This window comes from Protopterus annectens, chromosome 17.part0, assembly GCF_019279795.1.
Source record: "Protopterus annectens isolate FY-2018-M chromosome 17.part0, PAN1.0, whole genome shotgun sequence".
In the NCBI taxonomy this organism is placed as follows: Eukaryota; Metazoa; Chordata; order Ceratodontiformes; family Protopteridae; genus Protopterus; species Protopterus annectens.
In genome coordinates, this window is record NC_056751.1 from 814,094,127 (window position 1) to 814,116,640 (window position 22,514).

The window sequence follows — 22,514 nt, forward strand, 5'->3', positions numbered from 1 at the left end:
TCTCTAGCTATCTAGCTACCTTTTTATACAACATCTACCACATGTAAGGGCCTCCACATGCAATACACAAATTGCTTAGTGTTGTATTAAGGTACCTGCTCCCTTATAACACATATACATCTTGAAAATGTGGCACTTTTTCTTTCAGATAGCTGTTAACAGCAATAGTTCAAAACCCTAAGGGTATATATAAAACTCTACACTATCTTAAAAAAAATGTGTCCATCGTATGCAATAAAACAAAATACCAAACATATGTTAATATTCTGTTAGATTAATTTTACCCTTATTTGTGATCTCTCTCCAAAAATGTAAAGTGCAAACTGACGACTTCTGGCTGGGTTATATGTAGGAGCGACATTGCTGACAGGAGGAGGAGCATCCTTTCCAGCTAGCCGTGCGCCGATATCAGCAGCAGGAACTCGGCCATTATTCCTATTACTACAACGCAAGGTGGCTAGGACACCTAAATAAAACAATTAAGCCTATTTCAGATTTAGGTTAGGAAAAAGACATGCACAACATATTTAAGAACGTGCTTAATTTAGCTTAAAGTTTTAGAATTTCATAACTTGCGTTGCTTCCTTTCTGCATTTTTTATGTTGCTACCCTAAAATAAAAGTGGCAAACAACCTCATTTACAACTGAATGAGTGCAACACGTAATATATGTTTACGATTTCATAAGTGTAATACTGTAAGCAAAGGCACAGTGGAATAGAAACAAGATCTTTTTCAAACAGAAGCAGCATTATATACTGGCATGCACTTATAAAACACTGCAGATGTTAATTCTTTACTGTATTACTGAAAAGTGACTTGGTGAACTAAGACAAATTGCCCTCAATATCTTAAAATCCAGAATCAGGGACCAATTCAAAAATAATCAAGGACACTTTTTAAAATATTAGAGTTAACATGCATGCTCTGAAGTAAAATAATTCCATAGCTCTAACTAGTATCATTATTTACAAAGTGTACTTTATCACCTTTTTTCCCAAATAACCAGTTCGAGGAGGAATTAGGAGGGACACAGCAAAATTCTGAGGCAAAATAAGGATCAGTTGAGCAGCAACAAAGTGGGCGACCAACACAAAATGCTCAATTTCTGTGAAAAAATGGCTATAATGCATTACTTGGGGGTTTCATCCTCTTACTGAAATGCACAGTTGTTTATTTGTCTTTGTTTGCCTGGACTGTCCATCTGGGTAATACCCATTTTCAAAAGAAACCTGGGAAAAAAAGTTCATTTGCTTTCATGTCATTATACCAAGTTCCGGTTAAACACATAGTAGTTATATTTCTATTCATATTTATACATTCTAAGATTTTGCAGAGGTGGAAGTTAATAAACAGAAAGTCCACAGCAACATAGTGGACTGTACAGGTAGCAGTTATGTATAAGAAGTTTGTCATTGCATTGAGAAGTTGAGTGTGTACTGTTTAAGGAGACTATTTGGAGAGTATCATATGGTGGCCCCAAAGTCACAAACTTGTGATGAGCATGTGCAGCACCGGGATTGGTTAAGATGGTGTTTAAGCAGTGGTTTAAAACTATTGAGTTTGTCAAAGAATTTTATTTCTACGGGGATACTATTCCAGAGTTTAACAGTGCACTGGGAGTAGAGTGAGTCTCCTGCAACATTATCTTACTTGTAAGCAATAAGAATTTTTTACTAGAACAGAAGTCCCATGTTGGACAGTAGGGTGGTAATACATTTTGTAGTGCAGAGCAAGCTTCTGGATGGTTAATGAGTTTCAGTGCTGTAGTTAGTTGGAAAATGTTAAGTAGTTGTGCAGTTAAAGCCAGTTTAATTGCTTTAAGTTATGATAATGGTGGGTCTTAAGAGGGACATTGATGACAAATTTAGCTATTTTACTGTAACAGGAGGCAAGTTTCTTAATTTGAGTACTGTTTCAGTTTGTTAGGATAGGAGCGGTGTATAAGACAGGTGTGGCAATAAGAAGGTGGTGGCTAGAGTTTTACTTGCAGTATCTGTAAGGAATGGATTGAACCTATAAAGAGGGTCTGAATGGTGAGATAAGAAGTCAGCAAGCAAAGGAGAGTAGTATTGCTAAAACTGAATTATACCCCATGTCTTGATGAGTACCTTGACTAGGTGGACCCTGTTTTTTTTTTCTTTCTCCACAAAATCTCACAAAGATGACACTGATATATAGACTGCATTTTAAAGCATGTATCATGGATAGAAGTAGGTCAGAAATTAAAAAAGATAGCTGGGTGCACAAGACACATGATAAAAAAGTGCCCAGTCCTGATAGGCACACTGGTGCCATGAATGGAAAAAAATGACATTGTAGAATCTTCAAAATACAGAAACATTCCTACAATGGGGCTAGGCTAGGTCAGGCCCAGGGGGAGGATGCGCCCCTTGTTGTAGAAGGAAGTAGCAGTCCACAAAAATCACAAAAAACTGATAGGCCAATGGATTGCTATAAAGATGATAGAGTGGACTACTGAGGATAATAAAGAAATTATGCATTGCTACTATTATGCAAAAATCCCAAAATTTCCATACACAAGATATACAAAAAGATTGAGAGAGAAATTAGAGGAAAGTAAAAATATATCTGCAAGAAAAACTGTCAGAAGCTTCAAATAAAAATTTGTGTTGATTATTACAACAGATTTGTGAAAAACATTATACAGACCAAGCAACTTTGATCTGTTTGGAAAAAGAAGCATCTGAGGAAATGAGAAAATATAAACAAAATCTAGAGTTTGTTGAAAAGTAAAAAAAATAGAAATATGGACATGGGAAAAAAAAAAGAGAGATTTGATATGGTACAATGTCTATGCAAAGTCAAAAGCCAAATTAATCAATACAAAAAAGACAGCCACAAAGATATTCAAAGAGAAATACAGGCAAAGGCATCCAGATATGGAAAATTTTACAATAAAAAAAAATATCACAAAGAAGGAATGTAGAAAAGAAGATTAGTAAAGTAGAAGATAAAAAAATAGAAGCTGAAGTTATGGAGTGCCTGCAAAGTGAAGGATTTGGTGTAGAAGGTCTAACACAGGTTGCATCACAGCATGAACGAGTCTAAACAGTAGGGAAAACCAAAGATATTTGAAGAGAAATCCAGGCAAAGGAATAATCAGACATGGAAAACTTTACAATACAAAAAATAAGAAGACAGAGGAAAAACAGAAAAGATTAGTAATGAAGAAGTTAAAGAAACAGAAATAGAGGTTATGGAGTACCTGCGAAGTTAAAGAATCACTGTAGAAAATCAAACTCAGAAAGCACCACAGCAGGATAGAGCAATAGACATCCAAATTAAGGAGAAACCAGTGGAAAGGGAACTAAATCAAACTCAGAAAGCACCACAGCAGGATAGAGCAATAGACATCCAAATTAAGGAGAAACCAGTGGAAAGGGAACTAAATCAAACTCAGAAAGCACCACAGCAGGATAGAGCAATAGACATCCAAATTAAGGAGAAACCAGTGGAAAGGGAACTAAATCAAACTCAGAAAGCACCACAGCAGGATAGAGCAATAGACATCCAAATTAAGGAGAAACCAGTGGAAAGGGAACTAAATCAAACTCAGAAAGCACCACAGCAGGATAGAGCAATAGACATCCAAATTAAGGAGAAACCAGTGGAAAGGGAACTAAATCAAACTCAGAAAGCACCACAGCAGGATAGAGCAATAGACATCCAAATTAAGGAGAAACCAGTGGAAAGGGGACTAAATGGGCAGTTGCAATATGAAGATATTTTAGAGCCTTCCACAGGAAGCCAGAAAAAATCTTCACTTGAACCTAGATGGCAAGGGAAGGAACAGGAAACTGTGGCAACTCTGACACAGTCAGTGTTGAGGGGTGATAGGCCAGTGAGTTTCCATATGACAGAGCAATGGATGGCACAGGATGAAACTTAAGAGAATGGGCCACAGGAAGATGCTATAGAACTCTCTATAGAATAACCGCAGGAAATGGAGAACAATAAAGAAGTTTGGTAAAACAAATGAACACAGTAATTAGGATGGTCCATAGAGATCCATGTGATATAACAGACATAAACAGGATATATTACTGTGCAGCTAAATTAATAACAGATAAAATTCTACCACAAGAACACAAGATAGTAAAGGAAAGGAAGGGGAGAAATCGAATACCATCATGGAAGTATCGAATAGAAAAACTATAAAGCAATTAAGACAAGAAGTGTCACTGTTAGAAGAGTATAGAAGAGGGAACAGATCAACAAAAATACTCAGAAACATCGACATGATAAAAGTAATGCACAGAACTATAACGAATCAGGACCTACCTTGCACTATTTGAAATAAAAGATTAAAAATCTCAGCAGAGGCAGAAAAACTTAGAAAATACACAGACAGATATAAAGGAGAACTAAAAAATAATCAATTTATTGATCCCAAAAAGTTCTACAGAGCATTGGGAAACAAGGCAAAAGGAAATGAAAGACCACCCAAAAGAAGAAATTCCTATGAAGATCCTGTGGCACATAAAGATACTAAATGGATAGAAGACGTAAGGTATAAGATATGAAATGGGATGAAGTAACGGCCAGAGAAATTGAGATAAAAATAAGAAAAGCCCTAGGCCCAAATGTAGTAAATAACTTCTGGCTAAAAGTATTAACATCTTTGCACAAAGATTTATCCATGAGTAAAAACTATTTATATGTGCACCCCAGACAGACACCAACCTGTTGAACAACAGGAAAAACAATGCTCCTATTTAACAGTGAATCTGCAAGTTATCCTAAAAATTATAGACCAATAACTTGCCTTCTGATGACATATAAACTATACACCAGAATTGATGCCGACAGAGTTTATAGTCATTTAGAAGAAAATTCAATCATGGCAACAGAACAAAAGGGTAAAAAAGAAAGTCATATGGAACAAATGATCATCTGTTGTTAAATAAAGTCATAATGGAGAACTGTAAAAAGGGGAAGAATCTAAGTATGGCGTGGATTGACTACAAAAAAGCATTTGATAGTATCCAACATTAATGGATAAAACAGTGCTTAAAAATGTGTAAGATTTTACAGATACATTGATTGACTACATTACAGTGACCATAAAACAGTGGCAGACTACTTTGCAATTAAGCCATTATAAAGGGCAAATTATTATTACAGGGATAAGAATTCAAAGGTGGATAGTCCAGGGTGACTCTGTCACTGCTGCTATTCTGTCTTGCCCTTAACTCATTACGCTGTCTACTTAAAAGATTAGACAATGGCTATAATTTGGCTCCTAGAAAGCAAAAACGTGTAAAGACCTTTCGTCTTCTCTTAGTCAATGATTTAAAACTATAGCTCATCAGAGGAGGAACTGAAAGCACAGCTGCAATTAGTCAAGTAGTCAAAACTTTTTCAGATGATATAAGAATGTCATTCGGTCTTGATAAATGTGCAAAAGCAACCTTTAAAGCAGGAAAACTGCAGCACCAAGAAAACATTAATTTGGGACAATAATGGGATATAAAAGAACTTGAGCAAGAGAGAGTGTGTAAATATTTGGGAATTGATGAAGGATCAACAATAAAACACAAACAAATGCAAATAAAACTTTGTAAGGAATAGTTTAGTAGACTTAAATTAATCCTGAAACCAGCATTTACAAAATCCAAGCTATAAACCAATTTGCTTTTCCTGTCCTAACTTACAGTTTTGGAGTGACTGACTGCCCCCAAAATGTGTTGGATAGATTAGACAGGAAAACAAGAAGGATGCTTCATGTTCATCAAATGATTTATAAAAATCATTGCTTACCAAGACTATATATTCCCCATTCCAAAAGCAGCATGGGCCTCCTTAAATGTGATTACATGTACAGATCTGCAATCCTGAGACTGCACACATATCTGCTGACCTTACAAGATCCAAATGTAGTGAAAGTTTTGAAACACAAGGAGAAAGATGACTTCCCTGCTTAGTCTAGCAGAAGCATAGTCAAACAAGAAAGGAAATCAAACCAGAAGCAGATACAAATCAGGCAGAAACTGAATATGCCAAAAACAAAAGAAAGAATATAAAGTGAAGGATCAGATGAGAAGGCAAGAAAGGTTGAAAATGCAGCGTCTATATTACATTATCGAATTTTCAGAACTTCGAATCTGATATGGTTGACACCATATAATCGAAGTCTTGAAATCTTGAAACATCAAAAATGTAATAAAACACAACAACCTACAAAAACAAACCATTTAAATGCTCTAAGCATGGGGGCAAGCCCCCCCTGCACCCCCCACACCCCCACTACTTAAATATACCAACTCTGAGATAGCACTACAGTGCAGAAAAGGGAAATCTTCCCTTTCCGCGCTGTATGGAGATCTCCGTTAAAAGATTCAAAGTTTCAGGACTTCGATTATATAGTGTCAACCACATCACATTTGAAGTTTTGAAACTTCGATCTTCTGATATAGACCCAATGCATAACTATAGTTTCAAGTATTGCACACTTCTGAAAGAACCTCATGTTGATCAGGATCAAATGCATGAATGGTTAAGGAGAGACGAGTTCAAATCACAAGATGAAAGGTTAATATTGGAGGCCCAAGACAGTGAGCTGCATACACATTGGTTTACAAAGTCCACTGAACATATGGAGAAACAGACAAATGTAGGTTTTGTAAAAGAGAATTGAAACAGTCACACACCTTGTTGCTGGTTGTGACATATTAATGGCAGAAGGACTGTATTCTGAAAGGCATAATAATGTGGCAAAACTGTTGCGTTGGGGATTGTGCAAACACTATAATATTGAAGTGGCTGAAAAACACTGGAAACACGAGCCACAAACCATCATAGAAAATGAAGTCTACATCACATGGGGATCACCCAGTTCAAAAGATAGATGCAAGAAAACCATATATAGTTGTCTATGAAAAGAAGACGAAGCATTGATCACTGAAATCACCACACCCAGTGACTACAGTGTCTTCTGTACAGACAGAGATCAAAATTTGCAGGTACAAATGTTACACTAGTACTAAAAGCAATGGGTCTTACAAAAAAGAATCTACAATCGTATTTAGATATGTTACCAATACATGCAACTCTGTACGAATTGCAGAATGAGTCATTACTGTGAAGAGCACTTCTGGCTGACATCAAAGATTGAAACAATACTAATTTCATGAACTTTAATTGCACTTTGACTTAGGAATGGGGTCCATTCCCTTCATGGTATTAGAAACCCAAAAGACATGAAGAAATTAAAAGGGAGCCTAGTTTTTGATGTGTAGCATTATTTGTGTGCAGTATATGCTGGTCATATTTGAGACCATCTATTATTACACCTAGAAGTATTTTATTTATTTATTTATTCCAGTTTGATGCTCGGGGAGCCCGTTTTCAGTGGAGGCCCTGGGAGAAAAGCTCCAACAATACATAGTTACATGAATAATTACTAAGAAACTTTGCATTACTGACAAATAAACAGGTAGCATTCATAAAGAAACAAGCAATTACAATTTTGTTTAGGTGTAAAAGACAGGCAAATGGTCTTGTGGCTAGATTTTACAGTATAGTTATTTATACAAAATACAAATGATCCAGGTTAGCTAGGTGAGAAGTTAGCCAGGAGTAAAAGCAGAGGAGACCTTGAGAGGTATAGGGTGAAGAGTACAGTTGCATTTCCTGTTTGAGTAAAGGTGAGAATGAAGAAGAATTTTAAAGTTTTTGAGGTTATCGCAGGTCCTAAGAGTGGAAGGGAAGAGCATTCAATTTTTTGGCTAAGGTGAAGGAAAGCAGAAGTTGACCAGCTGGGTGCTTTGGTTTATGGTTGGTGATTAGGTTTTGGTGGTTAGGTCTAAGTGTTCTATGGGGAGTATATGGTTGTAGGATAATGGATAGTGCAGGGCACTTGATAGGTTGGAATAGTAGTCTATAGGCAGTCGTGATTTGGAGAAAGTCAGGTTGGTTATGGAGTTCAAGCCAGTTTAATGAGTGAAGGGAGGAACAGTGATGAGAGGAAGATTTGACTTTAGTAGCAAATCTGGAGATTTTATTGTAACATACTTCTAGTTTGGAGGATACTGAGGAGAATAAATTAATAAGCAGAGGGGAGCCATACAGTAGAGAGGGAAAGAGATAAGTAGTGGTGAGAGTTAGTCTGGTAGCAGGAGAGAGGAAGTGGTTGTTTCTATAAAGTAGGTCAAGTTTTATGTGGGTTTTCTTTATGTTTAGCTGGACGTGAGTATTAAATTTTAGGTGTTCATCAATGGTTACACCAAGAAGTTTTGCGGAGGGGGATGGAACAGCCTCTAAAATGGAGTTGTTATGGCTGATTATTTGGAATGAATTTTTATCAATAGGGGAAGACTTAGGAGAGAATAGAAGGATTTTAGTTTTGTTAGCATTTAATGAGAGGTGATTTTGGAGCATCCAGTTTTCGGTAGTTGAGGAGGCTGTTTGCGTCAGTAGTTGGAGATCTGTTAAGTTGGAGGTGCCGCAAATCAAAGTAGAATCGTCAGCATATTGAACAATTTTAGTATTGGGTATGGCCTTGTGAAAGTCGTTAATAAAGATGTTGAATATAAATTGGCCAAGTATGGATCCTTGGGGTACTCCAGTTGGGGTGGGATGGAAGGGAGAAGTGCCCTGGCCCCATTTGACAGCCTGTGACCTGTTGGAAAGATAGCTGGAGAACCAGGACAGAGTTTTTTGGGAGAGACTGAGATTAGACAGATTATTTAGAAGGTGGGTGTGGGAGATGGTATCAAAAGCTTTAGATAAGTCCATCAGAACTGAGGATACTAAATTACTGGAGTCATGGGCGAAATTGAGAGTATGTAATAAGGAGAGAAGGACGGTGTTGGTACTATGTCCTGGGCGAAAGGAGGGAGTAGCTGGTGTTTGGTAAGAAATGGCAAGAGCTGAAGGTGGATGCATTTTTCAAGGAGTTTAGAGAGAGGGGGGAAAGGATGGCTATGGGGTGGAAATTAGAGACGTTACAGTTTTTGCCACTCTTGTGAAGTGGAAGAATATATGCAGTGCGCCATAGCTTGGGTACGTAGGATTCAAGTAGGGATCTATTGATCAGGATGCTAATAGGGAGAGCAATACCATCGAAGGCTATTTTTAAGGAGGAGGAGGGAATGTTGTCGGAGGCATTGGAGCAAGGCTTTAGTTTAGAGAGTAGCTTCTTTATTTGGTATGTGGAGATGGGTTTGAGTTCAAAAGTGGGGGGGGAGAGGATGTTTGGTTGGGGTGGGGTTGACGTTGTTGTTGGTAAAGGTCTTGGTTAGCTCAGCAAAAGAAGTGGTGAAGAAGGTGTTGAATAGTGAGGCAATTTTGCTGGTGTCGGGGCAGGGATTGTTTTTAGTACTTGACCCAAGGAGGGAGTTGATAAAGTTCCAAAATTGTTTGGGTTTTTTGCATGATTTGTTTGCATTTTGATGTAGTAGGACTTTTTATCTATGATAACTTGTTTTTTGGCAAGGTTTCTTAGCTGTTTGCATTTAAGTAAGATGTCTGGTTGTTTAGTTTGGAGGTATGTTTTTCAGGTTTTATCTCTTTGCAGCATAATCCTTTTGGTGTCTTTGGTAAGCCACGGGGTGGTCTTAGTTTTTACTCTTTCTGTTCTTACTGGAGCTAAGGAGTTAAGGACATTTAAGAAAGTTGAACTTGAAAAAGTCAGCGGCGGAGTCTAATGGAAGAGTTTTCAGGGGGTTCCAATTGGTATTCCTGAATGAATCCGAGAAAGTAGTAGGGTTAACGTTAGAGAGGTTCCGAGTGTGGATGAACTGGTGGGAGTGTGGGGAGGTGAGTGAAGCTTGATGGATGAAGGCAGGGAGGTGGTTTCCTAATGGGTCTGGTATGACATCAGATTGTATGACTTTATTGGAATGAGATGCTAGGATCCAGTCTCGTATGGAGCCTTAGGGGTTGGTTTTGTTAGGTCTAGTGATGGTGTTAGTAAGTTGTGTAGTTAAATAGATTGATTGACATGGTGGGGTTACGGTTGTTGATTTTGTTCCAGTCTATATTTACATCATCCACTATGTAAGTTTCCAGTTTAATATTTGAGGAGGCCCCTGAAAGGATGTCTTCCAGGGTGTTGGTGTTGTTACCTGGAGGAATATAGAGGGAAATGAAGCAGATGCTTTTATGATTGTTAATTTTTCGAAGGCCTGCTACAAGTTCAGCATTATTGAAAGAATGGATGGGATTAGGATATGGAGTAAAGGACAGCTGGTTGGAGTAGATTAGTGCTACACCACCACCTCGAGTACTTAGGCGGTTGGATCGAAGTGACTGAAATCCAGGGGGAAGGAATTCAGAGTCACTTATGTGAGGTTTTAGCCAGGTTTCAGAGATGGCTACACTGTCAGGTGAGTTGTGAGTGAGCCAGGAATGAAAGTAGGTTGTTTTATTTTTTAGGCTTTGGGCATTGATGGTGAGGAATTTGAGGTATTTATTGGTGGAATTATTGTGGGAGATAGTGTGGTTAGTAGGATAGAAGTTTGGTCCTGGATTAGGGTGAAGGTCACTGGCTAAGCAGAGGTAAGTGAAATAAGGAATAAGTTGTTTTGGTTTGTACTTAGAAGTGTCTGGTAATGAAAAGGTCTGGGTTTGTAGTATTTAGTAGTGATTGGGAGAAGTTTTACTTTGAAGAGGAGGGAAGGGTGGGAGGGAACTAAAGAGGCTGAGATGTTGTGGAAGTGTCTTGTGTGAGGGAGGTGGGGAGGCAGAGGTGGAGGGTGTAGATGGAAGTGAGTGTAGGAGGTGGCATGGTATAGAGGAAGTAGAAGAAAGATGAGGATGGATGTGGAAATAAAGTTTTTAGGAGTAAGAGAGAGCATGATAGGGCCTGTTGGATGTAATAAAGAGGTTAAGGGACTTACGAGGGAAGGGGTGTGGTAGTGAGAGGCAGGTGTGGTGGAGGGAAAGTGTTGAGGATTGGTCGGCAGTGAGAGGTAGGGATGTTAGGAGGAGAATAAATGTAGGAGCACGTCAGAAACAAGGAAATGAAAGTTTACTGCGAGTTACAGTTTCAGTGACAGTATTACTTGCTAACTTTATGGTAAAAGATTGCTTTTGATTTTGACTTTTTTCAGGTAAAAAGCATTGACTTAGTTTTCTTGGGGTTGAGTAGGAGGTTTGATTCTTTGAGCCAGGTTTCTACAGAGAAGAAAGATTTTTGGGTAACGTCTTGGATCTTATTTATTGTTGAGGCCACACATATTAATACTGAGTTATCTGCATACTGAACTGAACTAGCATGGTGAGTGGAGGTGTGGAGTTCATTAATACATCTATTAAATATTAGAGGACCCAGGAGAGAGGACTAAGGGACACCTGTAGTAACTGGTTGAAAGGATGAGTATATGTGTTGTCATTTAATGGCTTGTTACCTTCCAGATAGGTAACTAATGAACCACAACAAGGAATACTCTGAAAGCCCTATTGAAGAAAGTCAAATAAGCAATTGCTGGTGCAAGACGGTATCAAATTTGACAAGTCTAGGAACATGGTAGAATCAAGCATTCCATTGGTTCTATGTTGGTTTATTATATTGGTAAAATGTAGTAGAGCAGTGGTGGTGCTGTGCTGAGGCCTAAAGCCATGTTGTGTTTCTGAGAGCAGGTTGTTTGATGTTAGGTATGGCATGAGCCGCATATGGATGCATTTCTTTAACATTCTGGAGGGGGGGAGGACTACTGGTTTGTACTTATTAAACTCTATAGCTATACTGTATTTGTGCAGTGGTATGATGTAGGACTTTTTCCACAGTGATGGGACATATCTTTCAGCTAAGGACCTAGTAATTAGCATGGACACAGGGAAGAGTATGACTTCTGTGGTCATTTTTAGGTAGTCTGACGGTAGTTGGTCTAAAGCTATGGAAGTACTGTTTAGTTTAAAGAGCAACTTCCTTATGAGCGAGGTATTGTGCTAAAACTGAAGAGTTGTGGGTGGTTTTGTCTGGACAGGGATATAGTGAGGGGGGCAGATGTGTTAGTGTACAAGATAAATAATATTGACTGTACAAAGTAGGGATTAAACTGTGTGGGGATAGAGTCTGTTGTATTGTCTGTTTTGGGAAAGGAAGTGGTGGTCTTGCCAGGATGGAGAAGTTTAATGATGACCAAAAAAAGTTTTGGGTTGTTTTTATATTTGTCTTGCAGTTTGGCAAAGTATGTTTGCTTATCCTTTTTGACATTGAGTTTTGCAAAGTTTCTAAGATGTCTAAATTGCTGGAAGGCATTTTGAGTTCTATTTTTATACCACTTTTTTCCAGGCTTTATCCCTTTTTATCATGATTTTTTTGTTGCTTTTGTCAGCCACGGTGTGGGGTTGGAGTTTACTCTTATTATGTACTGGTGCTAAATTATGTAGGGTCTGTAAGAATACATTATTGGTGTTCTACAACAGTATCTAGTTGAACTGTCCGAAGTGCATTCCAGTTAAATTGTTTTAGAGAGGTTTCATTATACTGAAATTGGTTGTATTTCAAATTTGATTTTAGATAATATGTTTATCTAGGTTATGGTGAATTCTAACGGCATACATAGGTATGTGGTCACTTATGTTATCCGACAGGCAGCCTACTTTTGTCAGTTTGTTTGATTTGTTTGTAAAAATCCAGTCTAATGTTCAGTGCCTCCCTGAAGTTTTACTGATTCTAGTAGGTGTAGTTATTAATTGCCTGAAGTTGTACAAGTTTATGGATTCAGTGGGGTAGTGGAATTTATGAGTTGCCAGTCTATATTTAAGTCTCCAAGTGTTAATGTTTCATAGTTGATTTGTTGGGATATCTAATGCAGGATGCTTTCAGCAGCATCAATGTTATTTCCTGGTGGTATATAAATTTTTGTTAAACATATAGTTCCCTTTCACTCTCTGAACTGCCTACCTCACCTAAACAAGCCTTCTTTAAAATCAGTTTTCAGAAAGGATAAAGGAAAAATCTGCCCTTCTCCACCTAACCCCTTGAACCCCTACTATTGCAACTGCAGGTTTTCTGCCGAGAACCAGTATCTTTAACATCGAGTGGGTTAGGTAAAGAAAAACACGTACAGTATGGAGATTTTATGTATAATATGGATAATCTGGGTTAAATCATGCATTCATTTTACAATAAAAATAGGAAACATTCACAAAACACCTTAAAGTTTCAAAAAAAGTATGCAAAAAATGAAAATAAAATATTTTGATGCAGATATGGTATGAACTATAATGTTACAATGCAAAGTTAATGATATGATTATGGGCAATGTGGCATGCACCTTTACTTGTAGATGGCTGGAAGGCAGAGACTGCATTAAAAGAGATTATGAGTGGCATTCCATACATAAAAAGATTATGAATTTGAAAATGCAGCCCAGAGAGAAAAGGGCACAGAAATGATGTAGCATGCATTTCCTACATAATGTAAATTGATATAATAAGATGTTCATAAAAAGCCCTTCTGTATCTATGCCAAGTGTTTGAGTTCAAATATACTATGGATGGCTGACAGATTAAAGATGGAAGCAAAAGACCCTTTTGTTTCACCCCATACCTGGAATTTTACAGTTACCAAGGAATCCCTTTGTTCTTCATGTATGCAGCAAAGCTGAACAACTTTGTTATAATTTTCATACTAACTAGTAATCTCTCAACCACCAACTACTAGCACTTAACTTCAACCCGAGATTGCGATTTTTGGACCAAAAGTAAAAGCAAGCCAGTCCGCATACAAGTTCTATTATGACAAAAAAAAGAAAGACTCCGACAACATTTAAAAGAGAAGGAACGAGTGAAGAGAGCAGCAAAATCCACAGAAAACATGTCCAGCCACAAGAATTACATCAGCAGGAACAATCTTTCTCTGCACTGAATGTGGGAAGTTGCTGAGGAGAAATCTCTGCAATTTGTTGAAAATGAATATGCAAGAAAGAGACTGTAACAAATTATGGTTGAGACGTTTCCAGCCAAGGGGCATCTGCAGAAACAGCAGTGGATGAGTCATTTAGTATTCAGCAGAATCCAGAACATCCTGGCAAATTATCTGATGGGGACATTACTGCTACAGTTCATATCATAGCACTGGATATGCAGACTACAAAGTCTCCCAAATATTTACAATTTTCATCAGTTACTGAGAAAGACAACAAAATACAGAGAGAATGTCAAGGACCAAAAATTATTGATTTTTTTTAACTTGCTGCTAAATAGTTCTAACAGAGTATTCTGGCTAGTGTCCTACATTAATAATTGAAATAAAAGTACAGATGAATGTTGAAATATCCTTGTATTTCTCAACAAAACAACAGGTGATATTTGCCTTTTGAAAATCTGAAATGTTGAACTGCACAATGATTTCTAGTAATGTGATGTCCAGAAATGTAATAAAGCTTTACAAGTACAAGATATCAAACATCTGTGCTTAAACAAATAATGAACAACAGTAACTGTCATCCCTCTGCACAAAGGTGGGCCATCTATACACCCTGGAAACTACAGACCCATAAGTCTCACTGGTCTTGTATACAAACCAAGGAAAGAATTATCATGGAAATGATCAGTAATGATATAGTAAACCTCCACACACTGGACTCAACCCAGTTTGGTTTCATCAAGGGCAGGTCATGCCTAATCAACCTGGTGGACTTCTTTGAGAAGGTCACCAAAGCAATGGATGAAGGCAGAATGGCTCACACTGCCTACCTTGACCTGGACAAAGCATTTGACACAATACCTCACTCGGGCATTGTCAACAAACTCAGTAGGTTAGGTACAAACCTGTATGTCACCCAGTGGAGAGCTAACTGGCTCACAGACAGAACCTAGGAAATTAGACTTGGGGAGTCCACCTCTACAAACAGTCCAGTCACAAGTGGAGTCCCTCAGGGATTGGTCCATGGACCACTCCTTTTTGGCATTTACTTCTCTGAAGTCAACACCAATGTCAGTGGTCTCTGGCTGACTAAATTTGTAGATGATTGCAAATTAGGAGCGGTCATTGAATCCCACACTGACATAAATGTGCTCCAAGAAGGGCTAACACTGACAAGCAGCTAGTGTCTGAGCCATGGGCTGAAAACTAAATGCCAAGAAATGCATAACAGTATTTTTGGGAAGTTATCCTTATCAACCCTGGTAACCATCATACTGACAACACACCCCTTAGAGTTAACCCAGTTGTCAGGGTCCTAGGGATACATAAAGACAGTAATCCAGCCTTGGATCATCATGTGTCTACAGTAGTGCTGAAGTCATTCTATGTTGCACAACTTATAAACAAAGGTATGGCATCTAGATCCAAGGAAGTCTTTTTCCACTGCATTCAGCATTCATGAGACTTATCACTGAGTACAATGCTCCCTTTGGTATGTAGCTAACCGGGCATATACAACAACTGGAATGTCCACAGAGGTTCCTTACTAAAAGAAGCCAGGGCATAAGTAAAATATCCTATTCAGACTGCCTCAAGGCCCTATCCCTGTATTCTGTCTCCTACAGACTGTTGAGGGGAGATCTATGCCTGGCACAAAGAGCATTGTCAGACCCCACTCTAATGGACATCTTGCATATTCACAAGACAAACAGCACCAGAATTACCTGTTCTAAAACTTAAACCTTGCCTGTGATATGACTAGGACCTGCTGGTGAGACAGGTATGTAACCCAGGGACTAACCCATCTCTGGAACATATGAAAATATAAGCAGGTTTTTAGTATCATGTACTTAAGTATTTCATTTCTGGTAGATCGTGTTTTTAAGGGGATATATGAATATTCAGTATCATTCATTAATATTTAGTATATGTAGATTAATTGAAGGTCAACTCCCATTAGTGCAAGATTGGTATATAAACTGTTTTAATTACATTAACTGTGTTCTGATGAAGTCTACACTTAGTAGATGAAAGCGCTTAACCAGAGTGGTTACATTTTATTGTGTATTTCAATAAAGTGCAACTTTATCAGCCCGTGACTACTCGGGGATTTATGAGTACTGGTACTTTTTAGAGCGATTCATTATTTGTTTTTGTTGTTCAACAGGTTCCCCATCCATGTAAAGCAGAGTTCCTCACTAACCCAATTCAAGTGCAACTTGGATAACTGGATGGGGAAGAGGAAATTCTTCCCTGGTTTGGCACCTATGTCTCTAATGAACATAGGCAACCTGTAAATGGCTCATCTCCCAATCCCTGCTTGTAAATGGTTCATCTCCCAATCCCCTGCTTACACTTATCAAGGGTACCAGAACTTGTCAGAGACTTGAGTGCATGGCTAGGTTTAAAAAGACCTTTGTGGTTGTTAGCCTAGTGAAAACCTATGAAGTTATAAACTTATTACATGCTGCTTACTACATTAAAGTAGAAATGTTTGGCTTAAAGAAGTGTCATGGAGAACATAGGTGTACACAGCTTGACGAAAACGGTGCATCTAACATGTACCTGCTGAAAAATGTTATCACATGGTCTGATATCTCATGCAGTCACTTAATACAAAACACTGAGTCATGAACTTAACCACACACAACTCAAACGCTATCAACCTAGCCTTACAAACTAGGTTAGTCTAAGCCACTTGAGCAAGAAGACAGCATTCCCAGGCTGTCACTGAAAAGAAAATAAGTGCTGCACAGAAAGAGTTCCACAATACAGCCCTTGAAAGAGCTGCCTTGTAGACTGTAAGCTGCCATTTTATTCTTCCTAGCAACTATACCGTTTGTGCAAGAGAACTTGCAAAACGTATCTGTCACAACATCCAATCCCAATGTTCTAAAGTTGAACAAGCTGTTAAACACTGATGTTGTGGCCACAAATTTAAGCAAAGCACTGTACAAAAGAAAGCAAAACATTTCTGTCTCCATTATTTCATTCTGTTAATATTTTTAGCTAGCAATCAACATATACATTATAAAGGAATATAAAATGCAAGAAAGATAAAACTTAAAAGCAGAAATCTGAAGAATTTTGATCTGTGACCAAAACTCTCACAACAACTCCAAAACACACCAAAACACTTTATTGCAAAGCTTTCGGGTCTACACCCTTCATCAGTACAAATCAATTAAATGTATTCAGTATTTAAATAGGAGATACAAATAAGTCAAGTGCTTCAGCCTACCTATCACACTAATTAACAATCAAAAACTTAAAGAAACCTTTTAAATAAAATATAAAACTTTCCTTAAATAAATTTAAAACAATTATTACATAAAACTTATACATCTATATTATTTCAAAGCATATTACTTACATAAATACATATAATACACACAATGTGTGCATATAAAATGCATATTAATACACATACAGACACACACACACACATATATATATATATATATATATACACACACACACACACACACACACACACACACACACACACACTCTCTTCCTCTCACCTACCATATTGTGAAACTAAACTATATCTTCTCCCTTCGTCTTTTCATTAACACTGGTTTTAAACTAACTGTATTATTCAAGCCAGGACTCGTATCGGCCTGTAGTCTAATGATCCATTCATACTCTTTTAACTCCAACAAATTATTCATATCACCTTTCCTTATATTCATTTGTACTATATCTAATGCCCTAAATTTAAATTTATGCTGTTCACCCTTATCCAAAATATGCTTACTCAGGGCATTTGTTTCTACTTTTCTTCTTATTTCCGATTTATGTTCTACTATCCTTTCTTTCAGCTTTCTAGTCATCTTGCCTACATAAAATGATATACAAGATGTGCAGGTGGCTAAATAGACCACTTGCGTCACATTACAAGATGTCAAAACTTTCGAGACATAAACTTCTCCCGTTATGGGGTGATTAAATAAGCTATCAATCTCATATAGGTCATTACAGCAGGAGCAATTATAATATTTTCTTGTTCCTACTGCACGCCCCACTATTTCAGATTTTAATTTAAAGTCTTAGTTAAAGCTTTTGTTTTAATGTTTCCAAATTTCTGTAGGCATATCTTGGTTTGTCACCCACTATAGTCCTTATTTCAGGTATAGCTAATAAAATAGGCCAATTTTTCTCTATTATTTTACGTACATTATTTGTATTTAAATTATATGTAGTGAGGTATCTATTTTGCCATCCTTATATGTATCTCTTTCATCCTTCTCTAATCCCTCTCTTAGAATGGGTTTATATTTATCACTCCTTTCATCCAGCACCTCTTCAAAAACCCTATTTATAATTTGTTCTGAAACTCCTGCAGCATAATTCTAGCTTGTTCTATAAAATTATTATCAGCTGTGTTTAGTTTACTCATTCTTATTAGTTGTGCCTTCACTATTCCTTTAAAAGTATGTGGAGCATGCATACTACACCTATTTATGTACCTCAGGGAATCCACTTCCTTCCTATACACCATAGACTCTAACTTATTTCCGTTTTTATATAGAAGTACATCCAAATATTTTATATCCTGATGTAATGCCTCCATCTTAAATTTTAAAATTTTAAAAATTTTAAAATTCGGTGGATGCATTCAAATACTGTATATAATGTTCAAGTTCTAACAGGTTACTGTCCCATATCAAAAAACAATCATCTACAAATCTTTTGTAGAATAATACTTTCTTATTCATTTGGTTTTCTTTACCTAATATTACACCCTTTTCCCATTCATATAAAACCAAATTCGCATAGGTGTTGGCAACGGGCGTACCCATCGCTACACCAGTAAGTTGCAGGTATGGTTCCCCATCAAAAATAAAGACATTATGCATTAATACTGCTTCAAGAAGCGTGCAAATATTTTCAGTTTCTCTTCCATACATTTTTACTTCATTGTTTAAAAAATTACGTATAGCATTAACTCCATAATCGTTAGGTATAACTGTGAATAGTGAGGTAATGTCAAGAGATACCATAATATACCCTTTAAAGTCATAGCATTGGTGCCAGTTATACAAACAAATCATTAGTATTCTTCAACACAGTGGAACTTGCAAAACGTATCTGTCACAACATCCAATCCCAATGTTCTAAAGTTGAACAAGCTGTTAAACACTGATGTTGTGACCACAAATTTAAGCAAAGCACTGTACAAAAGAAAGCGAAACATTTCTGTCTCCATTATTTCCTTCTGTTAATATTTTTAGCTAGCAATCAACATATACATTATAAAGGAATATAAAATGCAAGAAAGATAAAACTTAAAAGCAGAAATCTGAAGAATTTTGATCTGTGACCAAACCTCTCACACCCATGTGCCATTCTACTTAATTTAGTACTAACAAGAATACTCTGGAATATGCAATCATGCAAACTAGTTCCTCTCAGAATTTGTTCAGCGCAGTCAAAAGTCGCCAGCATATTTAACGTAAGGTTATTTAGACTGTTTTGTGAGCCATCTACAAATTGCTTGATAATATAGCTGTGACCACGACACATGTTTTAAATAATCTGTTAAATATTAATGTTTTAATCACAAACTGCTAATGCATTGTATATAACCAAATGAAACATTTCAGTGTCCGTTAATTACTTATATAAAGAGTTTCTTCACCAACCCAGGATAACAATATATACATGGCAGAGTTAAGAAAAATCAACTGATCAACTGATTATTTAGATAAGGCGATAAAAATTTGTTCTTACTCCATGGCCTATAACCCACTATCAGATAAGTATTACCCCCCAAAGATCTTGTACCCTGATTCTTACACATATAACCACATAATAATCTAGTTGCTTGATTAAATAAAGAGGGACCCCAAAGAAGTGTCATCTACAAGGATTTCAGGACCATGAAGAATGCTCAAACCTCTATTTGGTGGATGAGCAACCTCCTCTATAAGAGAACAGTCCATTTGTAACTGGTCAATGAGCAACCGCCTCTATAAGAGAACAGTCCGTTTGTAACTGGTCAATGAGCAACCTCATCTACAAGAGAACAGTCCCTTTGTAACTGGTCGATGAGCAACCTTCTCTGTAAGAGAACAGTCCCTTTGTAACTGGTCAATGAGCAACCTCATCTATAAGAGAACAGTCCATTTGTAATTGGTCGATGAGCAACCTCCTCTATAAGAGGACAGTCCGTTTGTAACTGGTCGATGAGCAACCTCCTCTATAAGAGAATAGTCCGTTTGTAACTGGTCGATGAGCAACCTCCTCTATAAGAGAATAGTCCGTTTGTAACTGGTCGATGAGCAACCTCCTCTATAAGAGAAAACTCCGTTTTTATTGTATGGGAGATTAAATGGGCTTCCCACTTCAAAAGTGAAACATCTGTCACGAGACTCTCTTACAGATTTAGCTGCGGGAAGAATAGGCTGACCAAAATGCAGGTGAAAATTTTCCACAGCTCCACATCCTTCTGACAGGAATCTTTATACTACAACGCATGAATGTGTGATCGACTAGGCAGCTGCCAACACCTCACAGTAAAAGCCAAATGAACAGGCATGTAAACATTAGAACAGCACTGACAATATTGTGATAGCCAACAGTCCAAGAAGATGCAACAGATTTCAAGTTTGAATTGTGTGTTGCTTCCTCATCCTTACTGCCAAAACCATAACCTCCTGGGTTTTATTGTATGCCATGAATGACCTGCAATGGAAAGTACCTATCTCTGTTCCTATGAAGAATATCCTCTAAGGAAGGGTCACACAGGAATTCTTCCAATGTATGGTTATACACAGGGACTGCAGCTACAGCATCTCTCACTGCAGGGATGTTTCCTGGGAATCCGTGATGGGTATGAACAGACAGACATAGAGCAATAGATCTAATGGAAATATTAAGAGAATAGTCCGTTTGTAACTGGTCGATGAGCAACCTCCTCTATAAGAGAAACACCTTGGTTAAAACTCTGGAAAGCCCAGATGGTTACAATTTATACTTGCTATATAGCTCAAAGTAGAATGGAGGCATATCCTGTGCAGATCACAAGCACTGATATGCAAAAGGCATGCATTATGTCTAGTGACACCTTTCAGGCACATGCAAGCAGTTGGGCCATAAAACACTGGAGGGTGCCAGCAAGGGTCCAGCACAATGGATATAATGGCTTAAGTTGCTGAGGTCATAAATGTTAAAGAATGATCCACCCCCTTCAGGGCCATAAAGAGGCAGTAGGAAAACCCCCAGACCTTTTCCAAATCTCTGACAGCTTTTATATCTCTTTTCCACAGTAAAGTGTAGGACTGTCCCAAGAGTTGTATTAGGATAGGCTAGTTTGCCTGAAGGTATCTGTCTATGGAAGGAGACAACAGCTTCATGATATATTCAACAAGTGCCAAATCTTAAACTCGTTGGTCCTTTGGAATGACTTTGCAAACTGAGTAGAAATGCTCCTCCACTGGCAGTCTATGACTGGAGGCAAGACTGGGATAACCTGACCAGGGAAGTTTATCTGATAGGCCAAAAGCTTCTCCCTGTGATACTGAGTCACATAGCTGAACCTGTGTCATGCAGTCCCTAAACAATACAGACAGTCCTGCAGTGGAACTTGGATGACTGATCTGTCAGCTTCAAAAACACTTTGCAGTTCTGTAAGGCATAAAACTGCAGGAAATTTGCTAATGAGAGCCAGGACTGTGATCCAAAATGTGCACAAAGCAAAAATGAAATGGTGAACTCTGGTAACAGGTGCATGTACACACCCAGCATGTAATGATATGATATGCAGTTTGTATTCCTTTGTACAAGATCATCTAAAAATGTAATTCCAGCTAATGCCAATGACCAATCCAATCAAGGAGCCATTAAGAGTGGACCAAAGTATTAGAATATCTGACTGTATGATTCAGAAAATAACAAACATTTTTACAGTATATAAAACTGCCTGTTTAGCTATTTCTCCATGCCTCACATCACATGCATGCCTGCTGCAATAAAAAACAAACTTGGTTCATGCAGACTGAACACATACAGCAATCTCTACTGAAAAACACATTCAAAGCAAAACCAGTATGGTGCTAAAACCATACTCCTATAAAGCTATAAGCTGAGAATAACAACTAAAACACATGATTTGACTACAGTATTGTGTTTACAAGGGAACTAGCACCTTCTGAAATGTAGGCTTGCTTTTTTTTTCTTTTTTTAAAAGCTGATACAGTAGATGTATATTAGAGCCAGCAGCAATAATATAACAACACATCAACCTAATTGGTTCATAGGTGAACACTAGGCTAATTGTCCTAAAGAGCCATTTTAAGCCTAGCCAATATCCCAAGGTCAGAATCAAACCTTGTACCTTGTGTTCATAATGTGAAGACCTTACACAAATTGCCTAGCATAAAATATCAGCAAGAAAAGGTTTTTGTATACTGCACAGTCATTCAACATAATACCTCAAATACAGGTTTTCTTTAAATGACAAAGCGAAAACAAATGGCAGATGTTTACTCTCGGGCTTGACTGTTAGATATGACTGGTAACCTGCTCCACACCCCCCAGCATCTAGTATAAAAGTCACAGCCCCCAGGGCATATGAATGTCAGCTCAGATGGCCAGCTAGAGACAGGCACGGGAGAGCAGTATGCACTGCCTGAAACAGTGTCAGACAGCCTAGCTAGCAAGCCCTC

General features: G+C 37.7%; 1 protein-coding gene across 1 annotated transcript in view; it reads right to left on the reverse strand.

The window, feature by feature from the left end:
- SBF2 (SET binding factor 2) overlaps positions 1–22,514 on the reverse strand; it is a 3,151,758-nt gene that overhangs the window by 319,817 nt on the left and 2,809,427 nt on the right. Inside the window, exon 33 of the mRNA XM_044058929.1 lies at positions 285–466. Within this exon, the coding sequence (XP_043914864.1) occupies positions 285–466 (182 nt within the window). The remainder of the gene's footprint in view (positions 1–284; positions 467–22,514) is intronic.